Genomic DNA, 27,903 nt, shown 5'->3' on the forward strand with positions numbered 1-27,903 from the left:
AAAGTTGAAAATGGGGCCCATCGAGATATTTTTCCTTTATAATATATGAGAAATGATCTCATGTGTGTAGGACCCCAAATGATTACCATTAAATTTGGCACGGATCTATAGAAAAGTCAAGTCTCACACCCATGTGATAACTTTTCTAGAGATCCGTGCCAACTTTAATGGTAATCATTTGGGGTCCTATACACATGGGTGGGGGACGGTCCTATAGGATCATTACTCATAATATATATATAACATAATATAAATATATTATATATTGTATTATATATATATTATATTAATATATTTTATTATATATAATATTATAAATATCTATTATATAAATAAATTATATTATATAATAAAATATATTATATATTATACAATAAAATATAAAACATATATTTATATAATGTAATATAATATATAATATAATAAATCATTTTATTAATTTTTTTTTGTGTTATATAATATATAATTTAATACAAATACAAATATACAATAACAATATAAACATAAATATAAGGAGGGAGGCAGACTAGGGTTTGAGGAACCAAATTCCAATATTAATTTCCATCATTTTAGCTAGAACTTTTTTTCTTAAGCATAAGGGAATAAGGAAGTTCTACGTGGAACTTCTTTACTGTATAAGTTTCGTGCATCAAACACGGAACTTGTACAGTAATGGGGATGTTCTTTCTTCCTCCTCTAACTTCCTGTTATCAAACATGCCCTAAGGGTAGAGAGAGAGAGCACAATCCTCTAAAATAGGAAAGAGTGAGAGAGGGAAGAGAAGGAGAGAGTAGGGTATAGAGAGAGAAAGAGCTCAATCTTCTAAAATAGAAGAGTGAGAGAGGGAAGAGAAGGAGAGAGTTGGGTATAGAGAGAGAAAGAGCTCAATCTTCTAAAATAGAAGAATGAGAGAGGGAAGAGAGAGAGATTACCTATACTTTAGGGGAAGAAAGAAAAGAGACCGAGATAGCGCGCATAAATTTTAGGGGATAACATATTTTCCAAAATAGGGTTCCCAACTCTAAAAGAAGAGAGATAACTTAATCTTCTAAAATAATAAAGAATGAGAGAGGGAAAAGAGAGAAGATAGCATATCTTCTAAAATAGAGGGAAAGTACTCACCTATACTTCTATTTAGATAAGTCTCATGCTTTATAAGTTGGGAAAGATAAGAGAGATAAAGGAATCTCTAAATTTAATTATATCTAGGCTTCTTATTTAGATAAGTCTACTACATCAGGAGGAGTTGGAAAGGATAAGAGAGACATAGATCTCTATACTCATTCCAAAAAATTTAGGTAATTGAAAAGAAAAGTAGGAAATACATTTGGAAAGGAAGCTTGCATGTACAAATTTAAGAGAAGTAAGATTTTCATAATCTCACTCTATATCATAAATTTTAGGAGATCGCATATCTTCACTTATATCTTAAAGGAGCATATTAGAGAGAGGGAAGAGAGAGAGAGAGTACCTATAAGAGAGAGAGACAGAGCACATTAGAGAGAGACAGAGCATGCATATTTTAGGGAGAGAGAGTAATCTATATCGTACTTATATCTTAAAATATATACTTATTATTTCTTTACCTAAAATATCTCTTTCATGCTAAGAGAGATATTCTATATCCTAATGAGAGAGAAATATAAATAGAGAGAGTAATCTATATCTCACCTATATCTTAAAATCTATACTTACTTTTTCGCACCTAAAATATCTCTCTCATGCTAAGAGAGAGATTATATATCCTAATTAAGTTTAGAAGTCTTATAAATAGAAGTATCTCACGCTGTGTTTTATAAGTCTTATATCTCAATTAGATTCGCCGACTCTTCTCAACCTCTCAAAATAGGTACGTTATTTTTTATTTTTCATGCAACAAGGTGTGCTCTCTCTCTCTCTATCCGTTTATGCATGAGTTCCATAAATTTATTGATTTATGGGTTTTAGTGTGTTATTGATTTAATGTAGTTATGGCTTTTTAGTTTTTTTTTTAATCAATGTTTTGACTCTTTGAAGTAAGAAGTAGGGTTAACTAAATGTTCATAATTTTGATGGTTATTGCATGCTCTTCATATTATTCTTCTGGTTTTTATAGTAAAATATTGGATAAAACAATCTTAGGATTTTGTTCATGGATAAATTGAAATACCCATCTAATTTTTTTGTGGGTCTAAAACACTAAATGCCTCCAACCCTCTTTTGTTATGTTAAATTAGGTTTTGAGTATGTATAGGACTTGGAACCAAGCATTCAATATACTGTACAGTTCAATGGATTTCTTCCACTCCAGTTTTCAAAAAAATTGAAGAGAATATGTTTTGCCAAAAACAGTGACATATAATAAGCCATAACTTTATATATAAGCAATTACTAGATGGGTTTAAGGGTAGTTATGTTTCCTTATCCTATGATTGTTTTCATTGTGAAACTAAAACTGCATGAGCATCAATTTTATATATTTGGGCCTAATATCACTTTATATAGTATCATTATATTCCAAAGCTGAAACTGTATGGGCATCGGCTTATATAGTATTTTTATTGATACTAATAATGTTATTTAAGATGAATATATATATATATATATATATATATATATATATATATATATATATATATATATATATATATATATATATATATATACTTTTAATATGGAATTAGTTAATGGGATTCAAATAGAAATAAAACCCCGAAACCACACATCTTTTTTTCCTTAGATTTGGTAAAACTATACTTTCATCAGAAATTGGCTGGTTTATCTTCGTCTTTGCTAGAAGTTAGATTTATCAGATTTCTTTTCACATGCAAATGGATTGTTGGCCCGTTCCGCTAGAGCTGCTTAAGAGGCGTCTCTCTAAGGCTTAGGCTTGCTCGAGGTGTTTGGTCCAGTGAAAGAAAAGAAAAGGGAGAATGAGGAGAACTTTCCAAGTTGAAGTATCGATCGACCAAATCGAAGCGATGAACGGAGAGAAAGGTGCAAAGAACCATATCGAAGTTTATATAGAAATGGAAGTTTTTCCTGCGACTAAAGGCAGGACGAGAAAAGCATTGAGTGAGCTTTAGAGGCTGGATCAAACCAAAGCGCTCAAACAATTGTTTCTAGAATTTTCAGGTTCCGGCAAACTCCATTACCCTTGGAATCTCAAGGTCCTTCCATAAGCTATTCTTAGTATGTAGCATTTACAACTTGAGCTTCCATATTCTTTGTTATTTATTCATCTTCCTCCCCTCAAATTCAGATTATCATTTAAATATTTCCCTTCCTGTGAGCACAAACCTTGGTTTTCTATATGGCAAGGGGTACATCAAAATCCAAAATGACCATTGTATAAGAAAATCTTTTTGCATTATTCCCCCTCTTTCTTTTTTTTTCTCTTATTCTTTTCCGCCTTCGAAGCTCACTTCTTTTTCTGGTTGTTGATTTATGGTGTTCATTTCTTCAAGAGCAAGAGAGAGAGCGAGAGAAGAAATCCTAACTGCAAAATATAAAGAGATAGAAAGAGAATAAATTTTAGCGGCATAATGTAGAGAGATAAGCATATAGAGAGAAAGAGATCCTAATTACATAATACGTATCGAGACAGATCATACTCCATGCCTTTACTACTTGATTCCCTAGAGAGAGATTCTTGGATGAGAGAGAGAGCAAATATATTGGAGCTTATGGATTGGGAGAGTAGAAAGAGATAAAAGAGAGAATCATATGGTCTTGACGGTAGAGATGAGATTTTTTATTTTAAATATCAAAGCGTAGTGACAATAGAGATAAGTATTCTGATTTTGAATAACAATCTACCATCATCAGTAAAAAAACTAGAAAATGAAATATCATGAAAGTAAATCTTACCATTCTGGGCTATCTTATCATAAAATAAAATATCAAAAAATTTGTTCACCATAAATCTATATATATATATATATATATATATATATATTATATTATGTATAGTATAATATAAGATATTTATATATTATATAATACTATGTTATAGTAATATTATATTAATATTACGTATTTATATTATGCATAGTGAATAGAGATCAACAAAAACGTTATAAAAGATTAAGTTCCCACCTCTCCCTTAGGAACTTAATCTTTCATGTTTTAACAAAGGGATGAGAATTTTGTTGGAATATAACTTTCTGAACTTTTAGATACAAACTAAGCGTCAAATGTGGGACTTTTGAAAACTTAGAAAGATTTCTTTCAATTCAAAAAAACAAACGTGCCTTTAGAGAGAGAGAGAGAGAGAGAGAGTTTTGAATCATCCTACATGGACATATGGGTGAAAATTACTATACAACCAAGGCGTACTTCTAAATTTTGTTGGCTTGAAAATCCATGTGCCTTCCATAGTCCATCGATTGTAGAATTCTTTCCCAAGGAAGTGATCACATTAATTTACAATTATTGTACATTATAAGCAAAAGTTATTGCTTAGTTGAATGATTTGTTATTAATATTTATGATTGCTTCCTAATTATCTCATTTTGTTTTTGAACATTTTTCCAATTGTAGAAAATCAAGAAGCCCAACAACCACTAATAAGCTATTCTCTCCAAAGGTCTCGCTCTGAAACAGTCATTTCTTTGCTCTATAAAGGTATAGCCAGTAGTAATACTAATAATAATAAAATAGGAATTTTTATATTTTCTCATTGTTTACCATAATATTTAATAAAATGGTTGATAAAACCACTAACCAATTTCTTAATATATAATAGTCCATGCATGCACCCATAAAACTACCAAAAGTTAATAGAATTGGCCCCATATGTATATGCTTTTCTTTTTTTATTTTTTCTTTTTTATTATTATCATGCATGTTGTACTTCCATGAAATCAAGCATATGTTCATTTTTATGTAGTGAACAATTTATCTGTTCCTATCTTATTTATTATACGATTTACTGAATTAGTATACAATATATATTAAAAAATTGTAGTAACTATACAATAACAGGAAATGGGTCGTAACCCTAAAAACCACTCAATTTGTAATAATTCTTTAAACAAAGATCAATAAAGAGATATTCAGGTCCTTGTGCTCATATGAGAGTGATTGAAAGGGCATATCAGCATTTTCAATATGAACAATATCAAAATGCAAAAACTAATATTTCACGAGACGTTTCTACTCAATTGATAAATACTATTCTTTCATCATCAAACCAATTATCCAATGTAAATATCCATAACCATTCAAAGAGAAGAGATCTTTTGCATATGGATATAGCTAACAGAATATATCCATCAATTTCTGAGGATACCTCTATTATTGACCATGAAAATGGTGCGAACTCAAAATCATTGTCGTCCTATACCGATTTTGATCACATATTTTTTGGAGAAAGAAAAAAACCTCTAAACTTTATGATCCTGCTCTCATTTTAGATGCACCATTGACAAATACTATTTCTTCATCATCAAACCAATTCTCAAATGACAATATCCCTTACCACAAGGAGAGAAGAGATTCTTTGCATATTGATATAGATAATGAAATACATCCATCAACTTCTGAGGATACCTCATGTATTATTGAAAATGATAATGGGTGTTGTCTCAAGCCTCCCATTATTTGTCGACATTGTCATGCAGTCAAATTTAAATATGAACCTCTTGCTTACTGTTGTGGAGGAGGTGGAGTGGAGTTAACTCACCTAGATACTCTGAATGAACGTTATGAATTATTTACCCAATCATCATATCTTACAAGCCAACTCCAAAAGAATATTCGAGGACTTAATGGTGCATTCCAATTTACTATGTTTGTCACTGGAAATGATAAAACAAGTTCTCAAAACAAAAGCAGCACAAATAATTTAAAAGTGCAAGGGCATATCAACCATTGCCTTCCATCTCTAATCCCAAATGAACACTCCCCGAGGTTCTTGCAATTATATTTCTATGATATAGAGAATGAAGTTGGCAACCATATCAAACATTAGGATATGCTAAACCCCACATTGATTGAGCTCCTGACATATATTTTACATAAATGTAAGCCCTAGTCTCAGTTCTTCGAAGAGTGATTCATTACTATGATTTAAGACCATGTCGATTAGTTCTCAATTGTGACCTAATACTAGATCAAAGAGTTTACAATGAACCTATTGCATCACAAGTTGTTGTAGTTTGGTTATAAACAGATAATGATGCGCAAATTTAAGGTAAGAATATTGTTGTCCAAGGGCAATATGGAGGAATGATTAAAGTATCAAAAATTACAGGTTAGTATGATCCAATACAATATCCATTACTTTTCCCCCAGGGTGAGACATGATGGCATCCTAAGATACTCAGAAGAGAAAATGAGTCCAACATAAGAAAATGATATCTTACTTGCCGTGAATATTATGTATATAAATTGCAAATAATACCTGGTGTTTTGCGAAGCAGACGGCTCTTACAACAATATTTGGTTGATATGTATGTAAAGATAGAGACATCTCACCTTCAGCTTTTTAAAGACAACCAATAAAAAGTTAAGAACCAAGTGCTATCAAGGCCTACACGATACCATTGTAGATGGAGAAGTCCGACACATAAGGTTGGTAAATGGGTTATATTACCAGCTTCATTCATTGGGCGTCCAAGAGATATGCAAGCACATTATTTAGATGCAATGGCGAGAAGTAACAATCTATTGGCTTTTCCTATAGCCTCCTTAGGAATAGCAGTAATGAACCTACCTAATGGAAGAACAACCCATTCTAGGTTCAAAGTCCCTTTATATACAAAGCTCTATGTATAATAGAACGAACCAAAGCAAACTTGCTAACAAAATAAAAAATAGTAGAATTATAATATCGGATGAATCACCAATGATGATGAAGTATGCTTTTGAACGGTGGATAGAACCTTCCAAGACATCAGGTCATCACCATTACCATTTGGGCGAAAAATAATGGTTTTTGGTGGAGACTTTTGACAAATCCTGCTTGTAGTACCCCATGGAACATGAGCAGAAATTATAGCGAATTCATTGATAAGTTTCAATTTATGGCCCCATGTCCTTAAACTACAACTAGATCAAAACATGAGAGCAAGAGCTGACCCGTCATTTACTTCTTTCCTACTCTATATTGGAGAGGATACTGAAGAAACAACATTTGAAGATTTCATAAGAATACTAGAAGAGATGCTGGTTAAAATACCAAAAGGCAGAAATCCATATAAGTGGTTTGCAAAAATAATCTTCAATGAGGTCTTTCAAAATGGAATATCAAAATCAAATTTAGCAAGATATGCAATATTGACTACTAGAAATGATACTATTGATGAGTTGAATGATGAGGTACTATCAATCTTTCCAGGAGAGGAATATGCCCACTGCAACTTCGATATTGTGCCTAAAGATATTTATAATTTATATCCTGAGGAATTTCTAAATAGCCTAACACCAAGAGGTTTCCCTCACATGTTAAAGTTAAAAGTTGGTGCACTGATTATATTGTTAAGAAACTTTAACCCAAAAGACGGTCTCTATAATGAAACAAAATTATTATGTAGGGCATTCACTCAAAATGCAATTGACGTTGAGATAATTGATGCCAAGCACATATGAAATATTGTATTCCTCCCACAGATACTGATACTTCCACTAGAAGATTTTACTAACACAATAAAGTTTAAGAGGAAGCAGTTCTCAATTCGCCTTGCATTTGCCATGACAATTAACAAAGCTCAAGGACAAACAATCCCCTCAGTTGGAGTTTTTTCGGAGGATTATATAATAAAAGAAAACACAAAAGTGTACTTTACAAAATATTTATTGCATGGGCAAAAGGGAAATTTCACAAAGAATATCATATATAAAGAAATTACAACAATTCATAGATTCCCAGTAAAAAGGTATCTTACAACAAGCTCAAAATAGTTCAATTGTTTTATTATATATGAAAAAGTTATCTCATTCATATTATAGGATGGAAGATTGAGAGATACCACTCAGCCAGGTCTTTGAGTACAACAAATGTGATCACGTAAATACTAGATTGTTACTTGCAAGGACAAAAACAAAAGAACTTGATGATGGATCTGAACAAAGACACATGAAGCTAGTATTTATAGACAAAGAGGTAATATATATGAAATAAATGCACATGTTTTTTTTATACCATATTATAGTGGCGAATTCACAACTAATTATTTTTGGTAATTTGCATATTCAATTATTTACTAGGAGTAGAAATCGAAGGAATTATATATGATAATGACTTCGACCACTTCGCATCTGCACTAAAGAAAAAATCAGTATATATAATAACTAAAATGTCATTACAAAAGAGCAAGAAAGAGTATCAGGTGTTATCAAATGAGTATGAATTCACTATAATTCATGATACGAAAATCCAATAATTTGATAATGATGTTGATATTCCATATAAAAAGTCCTATTAATTTCTTCCTATGTCAGATGTGTCATCTTTCGTAAATGTAAAACCATGCAAAGGTGAGAAAATTTATAACAACTAGATCCAATTCATTGATTTACACAACCAAAATATCTATTGATATTTTATTAGTGACACATATTTATTGGGAGTAGTCGTTTGACTGATCCTCTCATTAATTTTTGGAGGAAAAAGGACAACACCCTGTCAAGCAAAAGAGATTTATTTCTTATGGATGATAAATAAACATTATTTTACCTATTTTTTCATTTAACCTAATTCACATACAAATACTCACACAAATATTTTTGTTCTAATAATACTCAATTTTTATAACAATTATATTTAATTTTTTACACAGGCATAATCGAATCAAGATAACACTTTGGGGACAAATTGCTAAGGTAGCATCAAACAAGAATTCATAAACAAGATAACTCCACAAGAATATTATGTAATATTGGTCAGGCTTGGATCCGCCTCGCCCGGGCTTCCTTGGGGACTCGGGTCCGATAGACCACCTCTCAAACAATCGTGTGACCTCTACGAGCGCGCGTGCGGCTCATGTGGATAGGTATGTCAAACTATGAGAGGATTTAATGTGATGAAAGAGATGGACTCAAGCACCTACCTCACTGCGTTGTGAGTTCATGGGATAAGCCCGAGCTATTGCTCTCTTAGATCAATACACCAAAGCCTTTGGCTGCCCAATAGCGCGATTTGGATATGGCTCCCTCTCGAAGCTCAACACTTCACCTCAAATCTCTTTTGAAAACTGCTAATGAAGTCCAAATAGAATATACTCCTCTCTGATGTACCTTTTTATAGGTGAGTGGCTCTAGTTTTGGTGTTAGAGTGATTAAGGAGATAATAAAAAGAGAGAAGAGAGAAAGAACAAGAATGAGTGGATGAGGTTCAGAGGAGAGAAGAAGAAGAAGAAGAAAAGAGACCAAAGAGAATCGGGCAGCCTCTCGGCGTAACCTCTCCCAAGAGGTATTATTGGAGACAAGGGAATCACCAGGGTGGAAGCCTTGGTACCCGGAGGGCTCAGAAAGTGGAGTGATAAGATTGAGCCTACAACTATGTCACTAAATCGAAGAGCCCCCGAAAAGTGATCAAATGAGAAAGAAAATGAGAGAGAAGGGAATGAAGCTTCTCACAACCCAAGCACGTTGTGACCTGGTGGTTAGAGTAGCGAAAGGGTCAGAATTCTTAAGAAACTAACTCAGGATGACTCCAACTCGAGTGACTGAGTGCAAGAGAATCAACGTTTCTTATGACTCGAATTCACTGTGTGAGAAGGTGGCCAGAGTAAGAATCCTAGAATTAGGGCCCTAAGACACTTTCTCAGGATGACTCCCCGTGCTCAAGTGGTGAGAGAAGCAAACCAGCAAAGGAGGAGGGTAGCATAATTATAAAAAATGAAGATAAAATAAGCAAAATAATGGATTAAAAAGGTATGATTTGGAGATAAACAAGTTAAAGGAGGTTTAATGGGATCAAAGGGGGTGATAGGATGATAAAGAGGTAAGGGTTGTGGGAATGATAGAGGTGTGCTTGGGTTTAGTGAGTGCTAGGGGTGTGTAGGAGTTATGGCGGATGGAGTTAGGGAGGATGGAGTGAGGGTCAAACAGGGATGACGAGCGAGGCACGGGTAGAGACATGCAAGACAGTGTAAGGGCGGATGGATGAAGGTGTGGGTAGAGACGTAAGGTGTGGCTAGGCATGCATGGAGGCATGCAAGTGTGATGATGTAGGTGGAGGTGTAAGTGTGATGGAAAAGGTAGAGGTGTGGGTGGAGGTGTATGTGTGATGGCTCGGATGGAGACAATATAGGTGAACTATGTGTGCATAGAAGTGTAGGTGCCAGGCGCAAATAGGCGAGAGACGAGAGAATAGCTGGAAGCACGGATAGAGATGAGGGACGAGTTAGACATGGGTAGGAGATGTGAATGGAATGCATGATTAGGCACAGGTGGAGGTGCGTCTGTAGGGTGACGGCGGATAAATGAATCAGTGTGGATGGCGTCAGAGCATATTGGATGAAGAGTTGGACTTGAACGGGCCCACCAAAGGCTCGGGTCCATCATTTGATAAGAAGGGTAAGAGAGCAAGACGAGAGGGAGACAAGGAAAGGAAGTCAGGCCTACCCTAGATGAGAGTCGGTGACTTTAGACGAGAGACAGGGGGTAAGGAGAAGAGAAGGAAAGAAAGAGGGGGAGAGGTATTCAGACCCACCCTGATCTAGGTAGGAGAGAGAGAGAGAGAACGAGAGAGGAAGGGAGAGAGAAGAAGAAGAAGTAAGAGAGAAAAGGAAGAGAGAGAAATAAGTGAATGAGAGAAGAAAGAAGAGAGATATAGAGAGGGGTAGAGAAGAGAGAATAAACCTAAGATGAGCTTGAACCTATGTACACATCCATCGGTCTCATTGCATGCACATTAGAGAGAGAGGCTTGGGTTTGGTGGGTCAAGGCTAGGGTCAAGGTGGGTTAGGCTAATTGATGTGGTGAATAGGGCTCTAAGGTGTATGGTGTGGAATGAGGTAATGAGGTGTAGGGAGTATGGGACTCTATGGTGTATTGTAAGGAGTAAGGGATAAGCAAAGATGTATGCCGCTCTAGGGGTATTTTCTCTTCTAGAAAATGTTCTCTCTTCTTTCGTCTTGAACCTTGAACTTGCAAGGAAAGCAAAAAAGAATAAGCCAAAGAATTCAAAAGCTTTCTTCAAATGTTCAAATGTTCCGGCTCCATTACAAATGACTTGTGTTTCCTTATATAGAGCAACCACTATACAAGGGTGGAATACTTAAAAGTACCTACAATTGTGAAAAATACATATTTAATGAATTAAAATATTAATCCCATATTTGGACCTAATGACCAAAATACATTTAAGAACCTTTCAACAAATGACAAAACCATCCCTCCATGAGAGGTTTCTTAACATTACTGGGCTTCGCGAGCGTTTTCAGACATCTATGATAGTAATTCGAACGATCAATCGTCGTAGAATCGATACTTGAATTTTTGCACACATTTTGATACCCTTTGGTCATCTTGAAACAGATTTTTAAGGAATAACCTAAAATTCGGCCAAGTGCATAAACTTTGCAATTCTTCTACCACCAATCTGGCATGATCTATGGCGTTCCAAGACTTCATTTTTATTACAAATTGAATGGGTATCTGTTATGATCATTTTCAATAAATTTTGTCTATTTTGGTATCTGTTTGAGCATATTTGAAATTTAGGAAGTCGTCGAAAAATGGGATTCCGACAACCGAAAAGTATGTCATTTTTTACCTAAAAAATCGTGTCATCAATCCTTTGATCATATGTAAAAATTGTAGCTCTTCAAAGCATGGTCGCAACGGACCCATACTTGCGATGATCCGAAACTGGGATCTTGAGCTATGGCCTATCAAAGAATTGGATGTTTATTTTAATGTTTTCGAGCCTATCTTCTCACTAGAAATTCTCTCGTTTCGAGCCACGTTGTGACGCGTCGATCGGGTTGTCTAGATCTAACTCATGTCCAAATTTAAGCTTAATTGGACCCAAAACGAACAAGTTATGAGCATTTGAAAAGCATCTCGAAATGAGAAAACACAGTTGGAAACTGGTTCATTGAGGTTGCACAGCGATAGTGTAAAACCCAACCTTTTATAATAAGTTAGACTCAGAATGGTCCCGGAGGGTCTGATAGAGTCGAATTTGGCACCTGGGGTCTTTTCAAAGTTTTGAATCTAATGGCAGTGGTCTAGTACTGTCTTGAGACCCAGAAAATAGGGTTGCAGTTGTGGGGTCTATTTTCAGCATGATAGGAACTGGATTTGAAAACCCAATTTTGTCTTGATCATATCAAAACTTGTCAGAACGCGACGAAACGTTACAGGTGTCCTTAGGGTATAAAAAACTACCCTTTCATATAATTTGACATGATTTTGACACTTCTTCAGAGGTCATCCAGTTTTAGGCTTATTGTTGTAGTGTTCCAATGGTCTGGCGGCGTTTTGGGCACCAACAAAACCAGGTTACTACCGACTCTCTCCTTATTCATCCCGTGGATACAAGTACGTCAAAAATGGCTTATAAAAAATATATATGGATTTAACTAACAATCTTCCATTTTATACAGGCACATCAATCTCAACAACGCAAATAAGATATTAAACTAGAATCCAACAACAAAACTTTTCTTCAATTTCATTAATGGTAAGATTATTATCTTCTATTATTCTGCATATCATACAATTAAACATATAAATTCTTATAATCCAAATTTGAAAATTGTGAAATAGTACAAATTACACTGTCGCCATCATTACAAAAAAGGAGAAAGGGATTCCCCAACAAAGTCAATAAAAGAGATAATTAATATGGATATTATCGAGCTATAAAAGGTATGAGCTGAAAATATATATTCTATCATCTACTAATTACTGTACAATGTTATAAAGCTTTATTAAAATTTATATAGATCAAATACATCTTTTAACAAGTCAAAGCGACAATAGTGTATGTTGACGACAAGGTATGGTATCGAGAATGTTTGAAGTGCTTAACAAAAACATCTCAAATTGGCTCAACAAAATGTCATTGCTCAAAGTTCCAATTAGATAATATCAAAACAGGCTTCAAGTGAGATCTCCATTTACTAAAATTAAAATTTTAATATAAATACTGAAAAACTAAGATAACACAAAACTTTTATAGGTAATGTATCAAATGTACTCTAATAGATGACACCGTCGAGTTGAAAGTTACAAATTTTGGTAAAGAAGCATAACATCTCTTGGAGGTATAATAGCAAAACAACTTCACAGTCTTCAACAACATGTATATGGACAACATAGTTCATTACATCATATATATAATTCTTAGTTTTGTTTTCCATCACAAATAATATATTCCATAATACTTACATCTGAAATTTATGAATCCTTACAAGCAAATATTGTAGATCCAGTTCAACACACAATACAAAAGATCCTGAACACAAAGCATATTTTCGAAATGCGTGCCACGCTTTCAAAATCAAACAATAGTGGAATGCGTGGTGACAAATGTATCTGATATTCCATAAAAGCCAAGTCTAAAAGAAGATTACAGCTGCAAGAACACAATGAAATCTAATTCATTGCTTTTTCTTTTATTGGATCTCATTTATATGTCAACATTTTTGTTATTAGAATGATTTGTTTGTTTTTTTTATCAAATGCACATAATATAGTTTTGATAGAAGAAAGCATACAACTTATTAAGCATATGGTGTACACTATAACAAAATCGTTTGTTATGGTATTGCTTGTTTTCATTTAATACCTAAAATGCATATCATTATTCGAATTATGGTACAATATTATTGTCAATTATTTATCATTCATAAGTTCAATAATTAATAACAAAAATAATAATAATATAATACAGTTAGTTCATTATATATAAAAAAGTCATGATTGCTTATTTTATTTCTACATGCTACGCACGTAATTCAACTAGTTACTACTAATTTTGAATATTATGTTACTTGTTTGTAACTCTCAACAAACAAGAGTATCTTTATCATTCGATTAGGCCCTATTGGGAGTTAGTTTAAATTACTCAAATACTCATGATTGTTCTTCCTACTACAATCATGAATAAGGGTGGATTAGAATTTTTAAGTCTTTTAAGAAGCTTCCGCAGTGAAATCAAAATAGCCCCCTCAAATGTTAATTGGGATCATTGACCCCTTTAAAGACTTTTTTAGGGTTTCAAGCTGTTAAATGATATTTTCTCTTATTATTTATAAGGGGCTTTTTACCCATTAGATCTCATACCGACTATGTACCCCTAGAAAGCATGAAAATATGAGGGCATGCATGTACTAAACTTAAGACAAACCTCCAACCTCCAAGAAACTATTCAACTGACTCATGGTTTATAAAGGAACTCATACTTTAGGGCAATGATTCCATGCAACCGTTGTATAGCAATATGATACAACAACCTTAAAAAACCATCTTATGGCTATTTGTTTGATCCAAAATTTGAAATATACACTATTTTCATTATAATGAACAATCACAAAAAAATAAAAATTTGAAAACACAACCTAGAAAGTAAATTTTTAGCCCAATTAACATAGGGCGTTCATTTTGGTGAGATGCTTAGATCTAAGTTTTAGAAGGATTTTTTCATTTCCAATTTTTTTTTGGATGGCTTTATTATCATTAGATGAACAATGATAAAAAAGAAAAAAATGATTTTGAGTTTATGAAGGCTAAGATCTTGAAATTCATAAAATGAATAGTCTAGATTCGTTTTTAGAGGGGGCTCATTTTGACCATATCTAAAGTTCAATTTGAACTTTTTTTGGGGGGGGGGGGGGGATTGATTATTAAAGTGAAGAGAGTGTGTGTGCAAAATTTGGAGTCATACAAATATCACAAACATAGTTTTCTAGAAGTGTCGTTGCATTATACTATAATACAACCATTGCATTGAATCATTGCTTCATACTTTATACATGCTATCTTATGTTTTGTTTTCCTAAGTTGCTCCCCAATTTACACCCTTGTCCCAAGAAATAGCATTTTTCATTGAGGAGCATGTATATTCACTAGCGTAGAAAAATGAGGGTTGGAGGTATATAAAATGTTAGATTATAAATTTGTTGACTTAAGCTTCCCAATGCTTAAGAAAAAAAAAAAAGGAAAAAAGAAAAAAAGGAAAAGAAGAAGGAGAATAATACATCTCCAATGTCAACGTTTAAAAGGAAAAAATAAAAAAAAAAAAACTTTTTCAACATTACTGTTGTCCATATTTGTGGTCGTACTTGTGGATACCATAGTTATTAAGATTAAATCTGATGGCGTGGTCTAATATCTAATTGGTGCCTTGAGTGGTTTGGTACAAAAATTGGGTCTATTTGAAAACAAGTTAAAAATTTGAGAGATATTGGTCGGTTTAAACCATTTGGATTGATTAAACAAAGTTGAACATTTTTTTAACTAATTTTTTCTTATTTTATATTTTTAGAAATGCTATTTTTTTATTCTATTATCAATTAAATCGCTTTTTACTGAACCAGACTCTTCACCAGTGCAACGTCTGGTTTGATCATGAAAACGTTTAAAAATATAGCTAGTCAACGAGTGACACCTGTTTTAGGAGCAAGTCTCCCTTAAATTCATGCAAATGTATCATGCCCCAGTTGGGTCTAAGGGGATAGCTTTGTGATAAGGATGGGAATGGGTTGGGGCTGGGTTTGTCTAGCCTTGGCCTTGGCTTGACCATTGTCCTCAAAGGGACGGGCCATGCCCAGGGTGGCCGCCCTGGGCCAAAAACAAATAGAATAAAAAATTAAAAGAACAACAAGAGAAAAACAGCGTCAAGCCTGGCCGAGTAGAAATGGGCCAGCACTAGCTCAAGCCCCGCACTAGGACCACAGTTTGAGAACCGGGCCCTACTCTAGCCCATTACCAGCCTTACCTGGTTCATGCTCAAAGCGCAATTGCGATATTTATGAAATTTGAGGCGACCATTTTATAAGGAGATATTATTTTCGTATTACACGGTTGCGCGTCTTCTTAGAGCGCGAAACGGTGGCCCGAAGAGAGCACTCTCAAATACAAATATTTTCCCGCCCATCCCCAAATCAAACGCTATACGAAGTTACAAATTCTGCTTCTCCCTGTTAGAAACGTAGTCATCTTCATTTTGCCCTAAAGTGGCGATTCAGTGGCGATTCTAAACCCTATGATTTTAGGGTTTCATCCTTTTCACCTTCTTACCCCTATATGGTGATGTTTGCTCTTCATTTACAGGATTTTAGCTTACTCAATTTGCACTCAATTTGCATCTGTCCCATTTCCAGCCTTAAATGGAGATTTCTTCTTCATAAATGTTTAAACGGTTTAACAGCGTTTATAGGGTTTCAGAGTTTTCACCTGATTCTTATTCCCTATGGCGACCTCAGATATGAATTTCTTGGGTTTTCACCTAAAATGGCAAATGTCTTAACGCCATTTCCATGTTCTCTTTCATATTGCATTTGCAGAGCTCAAGAATAAAGGTTAAAGATCAGATGTTTCATTTAATTGGAGCTACCAGGTCAGATCGATCTCAGAGGATTTAATATTTCTGTCTGTTAAAATGCCATCACCATAGATTTATTGTGTTCACCGCTTACCCAAAAAAATGATTTATCGTGTTTACCATTTTTGTAGTTTAGCTCCACGATTTTAATTGTACAATCAGTGTTTTTTTTTGCTTCTTATTGGATCTCTATCACTCTGAGAATTATTTTCATGCTTCTTCATGTTACAATGCCATATCAAATCCTTTAGCTTTGACTTAGTGGTAGATATATGCCATTGGGTGGGGGAGGTTAAATGTTCAAACCCCTGAAGTTTGTACCTAAAGTCCAAGCAAGCTGATCTAGCCTTTTATTTTTCTTTTCCCAGCAATGCCATATTGATGTAGATTTATCATGCTTACCATCATTGTTATTTAGCTGGATAGACTTATTTCAGAACTTTCTTATGCTGTTTTATTTTAATAAACAAGTTGATTATCATGTTTCATTGATTGTGCAGTCCATTATGAATATATGCAATCTAAGAATAGTTTTACTACACAACTTTTTACTAGCAGAGAAGCTTTAGTAACATTAGAGAGAGATGAGGCGCAGTTTTCCTTCTCATCTTTTGGTACATTCAGTAACACTTAAAGAGAAAATACATGAAGAGTAGATTCCAGTGGGGATTGCTATTTAATACTCCATACTTCGATTCCTTCTCTGACTTAGTAATACATGCAGGGATCTACTTGATAACTTCACCGATCTTCCATTTCACTGCAGTTTCAGACGCCTCAGAAGCCTGTACACAAAAAACCAGAACTAAATTTAACTCCAAAACAAAAACGGAAAAAAAAAAAAAAATTAGAATTCCCAACATGTTTTTATTAGGGAACATGTTTTTATTTTCACCTCTATTTTGATGGTTAATTAGGGAGCATGGTGCAATCTCATCATGGTCTTTGCTCAAATAAGCGAAAAGGTATCATTGCCATGTTCAAACTGAAATCAAAATCCATGGAAGTGGAGAGCATGATGATTGAATACGATAGGAACAATACATATTCTAAAACCCCCTGCATACGAGAACGGTTTATTTGATTTTTACCTTATTTTTTGTGAAAACTAAGAAAAAGGTTTCCCATAATAGCGGTCTGGATTGCTCGATTCAACCACAGGGGCAGATGAGATTATCAAGCCATGGGTGTTACAGGTTCACAGTAATGTATGTTTTTGGGTTAGAACAGAGGGGAAAAGGCCTCTTACCACTATGGTAAAAATGGAACTCAAGACTTTGATATGTTTGATTAGTCTTTTGGATCTATCATACCGTAGGTTAACAATCAAACTCAAAATTTCATGGCAAATCATACTTATGATCTGGCAAGGGATTTCAATCTGATTTGCAGGATTTTCCTAATTTTATTTGAGGAACAGGATAAGAAGTCATAAAGGTGTGGATCGAACTGCCATATAAAATATAACTATTCTCAGGTCAGAGCAAATGGCCACCTTTAGTTTAAGTACCCACGAGGAACTATCTCATCCAATCGGCATACTGGACCCTTTGCCTTGACCAGCCCACATTGGCCGCTGATTCATGCATGGTATATTCAGATTCTATCCACTTTACCTATATTCAAATAGAAATGGCACCCTGAAGGAAAGGTCCATTTTCATAAAGTTGACCATTTTAATAAAATGGTGTAGGCCCCCCCCCCCATAATTTGAGATCACAATTGAACCCAAAAGGAAGACTTGGCATATTTGCTCGCCTGATGATCAAGCTGAGGTAAATATGCGTAAGTTGAAAACCTCAGTTGTAACAAACAAGTACTCAACCGGCATTTCTACTCAAGAACTCAAATGATTTCTAATGGAGAATCATCTTTTACCAGATGACTTAGACATTTAACAGGATTTTCAGGGAAAGTAGGACTAAAACATAACCCACCAAACAAATTTCATATTTACTCTATGCTAAACATACATAAAAGAAATGAATTTTAGGTATACCTTTCTTCATCCTCAGTGAGCTTGGAACCTCTGCTACTACCCCCACCTGAAGATTTGTAAATGGGGTCAGGAAACTTCCCTGACTCTATGTCCTTGAGATCCTCTATCAGACGCTCATATTCGCGCTTGACCTCCTCTGCAGAGGTCCCTCCCACCTCTCTGGCCACCTTATGCCAGCGGTCAGGGGTATCCTTGTCATAGATGGCGAGAGCCTTCTCGAACGACTTATTTTGTTTGGCAGTCCATGATGGGCTTGAGAAGCGACTCATGGAACCAGAAGCCATTGTAATTGCAGTTTTTTTTTTTGGTTGAGAGCTAAAAATGTGATCTGATAGGATACTAGGAGAGGTTGCAAGTGATTATTTTCTTTTTCTTTTTTTTGCACTTCTAACTCAGAATGCAATGCAATAGATGGCAAGGAACAGGAAGCGAAAAATATAAACTTTCTTTAACCCAAAGATTGAATTCAGGAAGATTAGGATGACAGGTAAAAGGAAGGAGTGGTCTTAGGTAAAAAACACAGTCAAGGATGCTTCTCTTGAAGTGGAAGATGGTGGGGGCAGGAAAAGGGGTCGATGTAGAGAGAGAATACAATTTAAGGAAGCTTCACTGGAAGTGCAATGAGTTGAGGTGTAATAGAGATTGAGAGGGACGCTGTGCTGATGGGAAAAGGGGGTGAAATGTGAGAGAGAAGACAATTTAAGGAAGATTTCAGCTGAACCGCACTGGAGGCGTAGAAAGATGATGTGGTGAGGGAGAAGAGGGAGATGTATGAAAAAGAAATTTCTCTCACTCTGCTTTGTGAGTGTGAGGGAGGATCTTTGAGTCAAGGGTGGGCTGCTGAACAGAGATTGGCAAACCACCTCCTTATAAACTGGAAAAAGGGGGTGCGATGGGGTCGGAAGAGGGGAACGCCAGTTGGCGAATAAAACCACAAAAGTGTACATTTAAGAATAATGAGTGACCCGGCTCTTTGGGAACCACAAGATTGAAGCTTGAATCTGGACAAGGAATAAGCGGAAGCGAATCCGAATTATCATTCTGTTTTTATCTTTTCTCTTCTTTCCCATCATCATTTCCTGATCAGTTTTGTATTGGGGTTTAGGCAGCTGAATCAGGGGCGAAGTGAAGGGATGACACTGTTCCATCGGATTGGTCTGGTCTCACTTCATAACCTAATTATGGTACAGCTACCAACTTGACCTGAATTTTCTTCTTATAACATCCTATTCCTTTTGAAGATATGGGCTTTCTCTCTCTAAATTCCTGTCGCTATTCATTACCATCATTGGTGATTCTTGGGTATTCCCTTCTCTTTCCGGACTTCGTCTTTTACTAACTACCTGGTGTGAGATGAGAATAAATCCATTCCATCAGTCCCCCCATATCCTGTAATCCTCTGTGTTCTCTCTAGAAATTTTGTTTTAATTTAAGGAAATAGATCCAAACCATTAAGCCGAGACGTAATATTCTGACTTTTCTCTCTCTCTCTCTCTCTCTCTCTCTCTAGAATTATACTTCCTGTTTTCTTCCACCATGAGCTGGAGTTAAAAATGGACACAAACTCAGGTCTGTGGCTTAAGATGTAAGAGATCACGAGTGAACCACGTCCTCGTCTTCTGGTCACTGACGTCTTCCCAGGCTGGGGTTCCTCTAATAAGTTGACAACAACAAAGTACTAGTGCTTCAGAAGGCACTGATGGTTTTCATGGTTATCAGAAGATCAGAAGAGGAAGAGTAAGCTTTTGAAGCTGTGAGCAATAATATTCCAAATGCATTAGCTGGCTGGGACATACGGTACAATTATGTGTATTTATCTCAGACTCATGAAGCCTTTCTCTCTCTCTAGCCTGGCAAGAGTCAACAGGTGGTCTCTTTTGGGATATTGTCAGGTCTCATCAGATTTTTAGCAGGTTCCTGATGTATATAAAAGTTAAAGACCCCATCGATCTGTGCAAACAAAACCTCAATACTTTTATGTTTTGAGTTGTAGCTTTAACCACAGTTGGCAGGTCCTTGTTAGAGCCTTCTGGTTCTCACTTGTATTATAGTGCACCGACAGTAACCCGGTCCAATGTTTCTTAGTTGCTAAGATAGCCGTGTTCGATTCTATGTATATCCCCTGGTTTAGGGGCTAATAAATCATGGCATTTTGTATGAAATTTCTTTAGCCTTGCTGTATTTATGGTATTGGAGCTAAAACCGATTAAATTTCTAATGCCTTCTCTTGCTTAATTTTTTCTCCTCTTTTTATTATATATTTTTGGGATGGTTTAACGGACTCCAAATAGTTGGATAAAGCTTACTTTTCCTTCCGACTTTTAAATATACAATTTCCCCAAAGACCAGGAGTGATTCCAGGGAGAACCCCTAATTGTATATGGAAAGATATACAATGAATTTATAATGAATTTATTGGATGATGAATTTATTGAATTTATTATATATCTAATCCCATCTTATCCAAAAGAAAATGCATATTTTGGTTAGGGGTATTTAAAAATTATGGCTTGGGTTTAAATTTTTTGATTAGGATCCTTTAAGTGGTGCTTAGAGTTAAGGTTTCTTTTCGCACACTAGTCCAGGATATTCATGAAAGCGGAAGCTTCTTTGTGAATAGAAAGAATTCACAAAAGGTGTTAAAGGGCGGTCAGTTGTGGATCCGGTCCAACGGATAGTGGGCCCTGGGGGCCCTTTATACGTTGCAAGTTGCTCAGCCGCTGGGTGGCCATGCTACCCACATGCGAGATTCATGATTAGGGGAAAAGGACTCGTGCAAATGTGTTGGGGATTCGTTTGGAAGTGGTCCTTATACAATGTAATGCCTTTTGGTTTGATATTCAGCGAATTCTATTCCCAACTCTCCCTCAAAAGATTTACGTCTGCAAATTCCTCTCTTTGCTCACTCCAAGGGCCGGCTTGGTACCTCATGGCTGTGGTCCAGCCACGTATTACACTACACAACTATTCCTCTTATCATGTCACGTCTTGGGTTAAGATCCCTTATTCCTCTCGTCGAAAGGCAGTTCGAATCATAGATACCGGACTCCCTTTGTTTGGGATTGAAACTAATTTGACAGTCAAAATCCTTATCCTTGGTAACTTTAAGACCACACCTGAGACAGACTGACAAATATCTAAGATCCGATAAATTTCGGAAAGAGGGGGCTGGTTTGTGTCCCTAATTGAGAGAGAGAGAGAGGAGAGTCGCTGAGATGAAAGAACCAACCCTGGTATAAGGAACAAGTCAATGAGGTTTCATGCAAAAAGCAAATCGAAGGTGGATTGCAGGAATCTTATGTGAACAAATGGCAAAATGGATTTTTTATGAGTGCGTCTACTTGCATAAAAAGATAAGAGGGGGAGGATCTCCATGGGGCACATCTCAGGGATAAGTAGGGGGACGTATGAGGTACAAATACCAATCGATGGGAATCTTACAAGCTGCAAGGCACCTATAGATATTTAACTACTCTGTTTGCATATGCATATTCCGCAAAGGAAAAGCTCAAAACATTCATGGGAAATCATTTGGAAGTGATAACAAACTTGTGGTTTCAGTTCTCCGGATAAGATATATAATGAATTTATTGGATGATTCCCGTGGAAATTGAAGAGTCTCTTTTTATCTTCCGTTGGTTATGCGGGATTTGAACCTTGGATTGTTGGTAGCCGCCTAGCATATTTTAGTTGGTGGTTGTCAAACATAATTTTTTATGCCATCCTAGGACCCTTTCATATGCTTATCATTAAAGAGCCCATCATTACCTCATGGCAAAAGTGTCCAAGTCCCACAGATGCCCTAGGAATCTCCAGTCGTCCATTGCCTTTTGCTCACTTTGGGTCCATCGGGGTGGGTTCTAACCATGGTGGTCATTGATCCCTGTACAAGGTGGCTCGGCTGAGAGAGAGAGCCTCGTGATGGAGCAATGGGCCTGCCTCACCAATACCCGGCTGCCCAGCGTTCAGAGTAAGATGGAAAAGAGGAAATGATTGTGGTGGACTTCTGTGGGACTGGCAAGGGCCGGTCAGGCCCGGACAGCTCGGGCCCACGCGGCCTGGCCCAAACCTCAGCAGCCCTGCCTAAAAATTTAGGGCCTGGGCCACCAGGACTAGCCTAGGGCTAGTGCTAGCTTGGTTCTGCCTAGCCTGGCCCAGCCCCTCTTCTTTCTCTTCATTTGTTTTTTATTTTTCTTCATTTATTTATTTGTCCCTGTGGGCAGTGTAGGGCTAGGGCTAGGGCTAGGGCTGGCCTATGCCTGGCCCCACGCACCCTTAGATTTCTACTAGGTCAGGGTAATTTTACAAATGTGGGCAAAGTAAAATTGGGCTCTTATATGTGTGAAAATAAGAGATTCCACGAATGCAGGATTGCTTGATCGTGCAATATTTACCTCAATGCTGGGTCAAAATCCTAGGCTTTTGAGGTGTGGAGAACTCTTGACTTTTGGTCCAAAGGCTACCAAAGGCATCACAGTTGGAAAAAGGTTTGGAGCCACATTCTGTATTCGTTTAACCCGCACGTGGGGTTGTTGGGTTTGACACTGTAGCGTGAAAGGTTTTGAATTGGCTGGTTCTGAGGCATCTTAGGGGGGATAAAGAGGGTGGGGACAGGGATTCTTTCTCATGTCCTCACGCTCTTTGAGTGAAATCCTTCTCACAGATTCAAAAGTACAGCACAGGGACCCCTTCTTCTAAAAGCTATGGTGGTGCACGTTGCCTTCTATTCCCGCAAAAGGGGAGATAAGGTATGATGTCCTCTTACTATTTCTGTCTACCACCCATCGCTAACCCTAGCTTACCTTGAGTTTGGAGGAGTTGGATTGGACCCATGCTTCTACAAGTTGTGGGCGATTCCATTGTTGAACCAAAAATTGAATCCCCAAGCAGTAAAATCCACTAAGATAAAAAAATGGAGGATGGCATTGTAATAAGTCCCAATGTCTCTTAGAATGTGGCAGAGCAATATTATCAAGCTTGGCTGTTCAAAACTTGAAATATACCCAGTCCTAGTGACTTTATACTGGAACTAACCACATTGAGGATAAAAATGAATCGGAAATGTCAGGATGGAACACAAATGTGGAATATCTAACCTTGGGTAGAGGTGGTTAAATCTTCTTCGTTTATGAAAAAACACGTGTACTATGCTCCTCCGGGAGCAAAGTGTATATCTACTCCTTTAGGGCTTACTTGTGAGGATTTTTTCAATCTAAAATTTTGAGAACTATATGAGAATTACTGGATTATTCTCAAAAGAAAAAATTGAAATTTGAGTTTTTTAATACTTAGGATCTCAACCTCTATTCACTCTTGGGATATTTTCTTTTCAAGTGCATAGAGGATGAAATTAGAGATATTATTTGATTGAGGTTAATCTATGGGTTGAAGAGGTTATATCCTTAAAATTTGGGGCCCTAAAATTAACATTAAATGGGGTTTTTTGACTAAGGGAGTAAATTAACATATATTCCTGCGGGTCTTTTGGCTTTATATAAAGGAAAAAGTTAAAAAGGTCTAAGCCTTATGGGAAAAAAAGAAGAACTAAAAGCCTCACTTAAAAACTATAATTTAACATTGTGTTTTGCATGATCTGATAATGAGAAGATGATGGTAGTTGTGACGATCATTGGCTTTCCAATTCAACAAGGGATGCATTTCTATTGGTGAGTCTAGGAGTCATGTACAAGTACTCTTGTGGCACACTTGTTTCAACCACGTCTCTAAAAATCCTTAAAAATGTTGTTTCTGGATTAGTTTATTTATTTTAATAGTTATTGGTTATGATTCAGACCTTTCCATTTTCTAAATATTGTAGAACCTCTTTTTCTTCTAATAAAATAAAAAATTTAAGCCATTCAATCTTGATCATTCATGATTGAGGGCTTGCTTTCATTATTTCTATATTTGGATATTGGTATTTTATATCATTCATCAATGACTACTTTCATTATATTTGGATCTATCTTATGAAAACTAGAGTTGAAGTACCCTCAAGAGTCAAAATATTTCATAAGATTGGTTCAAACCTAGTAATAGACCCAAATCAATTATTTCCGTTATGATAATGCATGAGATTATCTATACTACGGATTAAAAAAATATTTTCTTGAACATTGTATAGATATTCAAATATCATGTTCTTATTCATCACAACAGATTGGTGTGGTGGAAAGAAATATTAGACACTTGTTAAAAGTTATAAGAGCCATCTTAATTGGAATGGAGGTTCCTAAGACATTAGGATGAAGCAGTTCTTATTGCTGCCATTTGATTAATAGGTTGCTTACACTTGTTCTCAATTACCCTTTTAAACTTCTCCGCTTTGCATTTCCTTTGTTCTGTCTTCTACTAAAAAGCTTTAGTTTTGTATGCTTTGTACATACCCTAGGACTGGATAGGTTTGAACTAGGACCCCTATCTACTACATGTGTGTTGATATTCAACTCTCAGAAATGATGCAAGTGTTATTATTCGATAACTAAATCGAAACGTCTCAAAAAATGTTATATTCTTTGAAAATATTCTTTATTTCTCTTCCCTTAGAGATTCACTATCCACTATGCCACCCAAACATCTTGTTCCTCTTCCAATAATCCCAAATAGTTATAGTAATCCAACTAAGGAACAACTAGAATGTGTACACCCTAAAAAAGTACAAGGGGAAGTCTGATGTGATTGATTGGCCTCAAGACATTGAGTCGACGACAGATGCTTCTTGTCTTTCTACCCTTATATTTTCTCAACTTGATTTATCTATTACTGTGAGAAGATATTAAAGAGTTTATACTTCTAATACTATCAGTAAGTTTGTTTCCTATGTTTCACTTTTACTCTTCTTTCGCGCATGTCTTTGCTTTAATTATTTGTTCCTATTCCCACCAAAGTTGCAGACCACTAACTCATCCACAATGAGAAGCAACTATAATTCAGGAAAAACGATTGCCTTAGAGAAGCAACAAACTTGGGGTGTAATTGATCGGCCAGAAGGACATGCGGTAGGATGCAGGTGGAATTGATCGGCCAGAAGGACATGCGGTAGGATGCAGGTGGATGTACACTTTGAAACACAAACCGAATGGTTCGATTGCGAGATACAAAGCTCATTTGGTGGGTTTTACGCAATTATATGGGGTTGACTAGAAGAAAACTTTTTCTTCTGTACTAAAATTAAAGTGAATACGGGTACTTTTATCTATTATAGCTATAAAAAATAGCTACTCAACCAATTAGACATGAAAATGCCTTTATCTATGGAGATATGGAAAAGGAAGTGTATATGACCCATTAGCTTCTATCCTCAAGGGTAAAAATCGAAGGTCTGCTAGTTAACAAAATCTATACAAACTACTAGCTCTAGCTTGGTTTGAAATATTTAGTATGGCAATATTCCAGATCGGGTTTTAGAGAAGTGTTTCTGATCGTTATGTATTTCTTAAAAGATATTCTTGTTCTACCACAATACTATAGGCATATGTGGATTATATTTTGCTCGCTGGAGATAATAATCACCAAATTCATAAAGTAAAAGATTTATTGGGAAGCTTTTTTGACATCAAGGATCTTGGTCCGTTTAAATACTTTCTTGACATGGAGGTAGCAAGGTCTAAACAAAGGATTTTTTATTTCAAAGGAAGTGCACTCTTGATCCATAATAATATGTGAATGCTTGGAGCCAAATTAGCATAATTTCCCATAGAGGTTAATCACAAAATGTATGACCGGCAATCAACGTCTTTGAATAAACTTGGTGCATATCAGAAATTAGTGGGCAAACCTATTTATTTTTCCCTCATACAGTCGGACATAGCATATGTTGTAAGAATGGCAAGTTAGGTGATGCACATACCACAATCCCATCACCTGGAGGTTATTTATTACATTTTATGGCATCTAAATCTCACCTTCAAGTTGTGGACTACTTTGCACCTGTCACGGTCACCTTGATATATAGGCTTATTGTGATGCAAATTGGGTTGGTCGGTCTCTTGTTCGTTGATGGTAGTTGATAATGTAGTCATTTGAAAGTGGAAGAAGAAAAGTGTTGTTGTTCGATCTTCAGTGGAAGCCGAGTATCGAGAGATGGCAAGTGTGGCTTGTGAAACAATTTTTCTTCGTTCTCTTCTTCAAGAGATGGTTGTTAATGTATCTGATCTTGTTCATTTACATTGTGATAATCAAATTGAATTTTACGTTGCTTGAAACTTTGTATTTTATGAAAGAACTGAGCATATTAATCATATTATAGAAGAAAAGGTCGCTTTCAAAGAAAATGTGTACTCCATTAGCTTGTTCCGAGGATCAATTGGCTGACAAACTAAGGCTTCTAATGGAGTTCAACTAAAAGATACTTTTGGCAAGCTGGCCATTATAGTATATGTTCTACCTTGAGGAGGAGTCTAGTGACTATTATGGGCCCCACTGCTATTAAGGAAATATGTAGTGACTTTATAGGCCTCACGCTCATTAAGGAAATCCTGGTGAGAACGCCCATTGACCAAAAATCCATGCATTTTTTGGAAACTCAATCTCTGCCACATTTACATAATATTCTATATCTTGATGCTTGCCTGTTTAACCTGCATGCATGATTGCTGTAACTTGCAGGCTGACCTATATACATGTATTTATATATGGCACATTGCCGCGTGATTTATACAAAGAGAAAGGCATCTACATTTTACCCATTCATGTGCTTCAATGTTTCTCTCTCTTCTTTCTGTCAATCTTAACTACCTCATGCATTACATCTGTCAACACCAAATAAAGAACTCATTTAAAGCAATTATATTTAAGTTTGATCAATCACATTTGTAAGGGACGTGTAATTTTCGTATCAATCAAAATTCTAGGAGGAGCTTGTAAATGTTTTCACCTAAATGACTATTAGGAAATCATTCTTGATATTGAGCTGAAAATCTTGTAGTCCAAAAATTATAGCAATTGACGCTAAGATGTTCAATAGTGACTTTGGCAATTGGAGTACTTATCTCCCGGTAGTTTACAGTATACCCTTGCCCCCTATCGTTGCAAGTTCGGCATTATATCATTCATGGGAACCATCTGCTGATGGCTTTGTCTTGTAGGCACATTGACAGTAGTTGAGAGAACCATTTGAGGATAATTCTTTCATGGCATTGCACTTTGCTTTTCTGTATGCTTTTGCTATCAGTCAAGATGTGCCGTTTTTCTTAATTGGTTGAAAATTGCAAGATAATTAGAAGCATCATTTAATTACATTGTGACAATTGAAAGATGCAGTGAAATCTACATCTGAGGGAAATGAATGTGATTTATGACAAAGACAAGTAACCAAAAGGGAAGTGCAGCTGATATGTAGTGCTACAGTTTGTAGCTTAAAATAGCTTCAGTAGATGAAATGATGTTGTTGTTCAACAGAGGAAATACATAACTTGGTGAT

The 27,903-nt window shown here is 35.9% G+C and overlaps 1 protein-coding gene and 1 long non-coding RNA gene across 2 annotated transcripts; one reads left to right on the plus strand and one right to left on the minus strand.

The window, feature by feature from the left end:
* Positions 1–15,797: 15,797 nt before the first annotated feature.
* Positions 15,798–26,755, plus strand: LOC110007434 (uncharacterized). Its single transcript, XR_016051092.1, has 3 exons — positions 15,798–16,188; positions 16,446–23,230; positions 25,370–26,755. It is a non-coding gene; the product is annotated as an uncharacterized LOC110007434 (long non-coding RNA).
* On the minus strand, positions 17,015–19,321 carry LOC18422647 (protein RADIALIS-like 3). Its single transcript, XM_006878517.4, has 2 exons — positions 18,483–19,321; positions 17,015–17,268 (listed from the first exon to the last, which is right to left on the minus strand). Exons 1-2 carry the CDS (start codon positions 18,764–18,766, stop codon positions 17,241–17,243), a joined length of 312 nt encoding a protein of 103 aa, XP_006878579.1. The 5' UTR covers positions 18,767–19,321; the 3' UTR covers positions 17,015–17,240.
* Positions 26,756–27,903: the final 1,148 nt, after the last annotated feature.

This window comes from Amborella trichopoda, chromosome 3 (assembly GCF_054954075.1).
Source record: "Amborella trichopoda isolate Santa Cruz 75 chromosome 3, AtrichopodaSantaCruz75HAP2 v2.0, whole genome shotgun sequence".
Classification (NCBI taxonomy): Eukaryota; Viridiplantae; Streptophyta; class Magnoliopsida; order Amborellales; family Amborellaceae; genus Amborella; species Amborella trichopoda.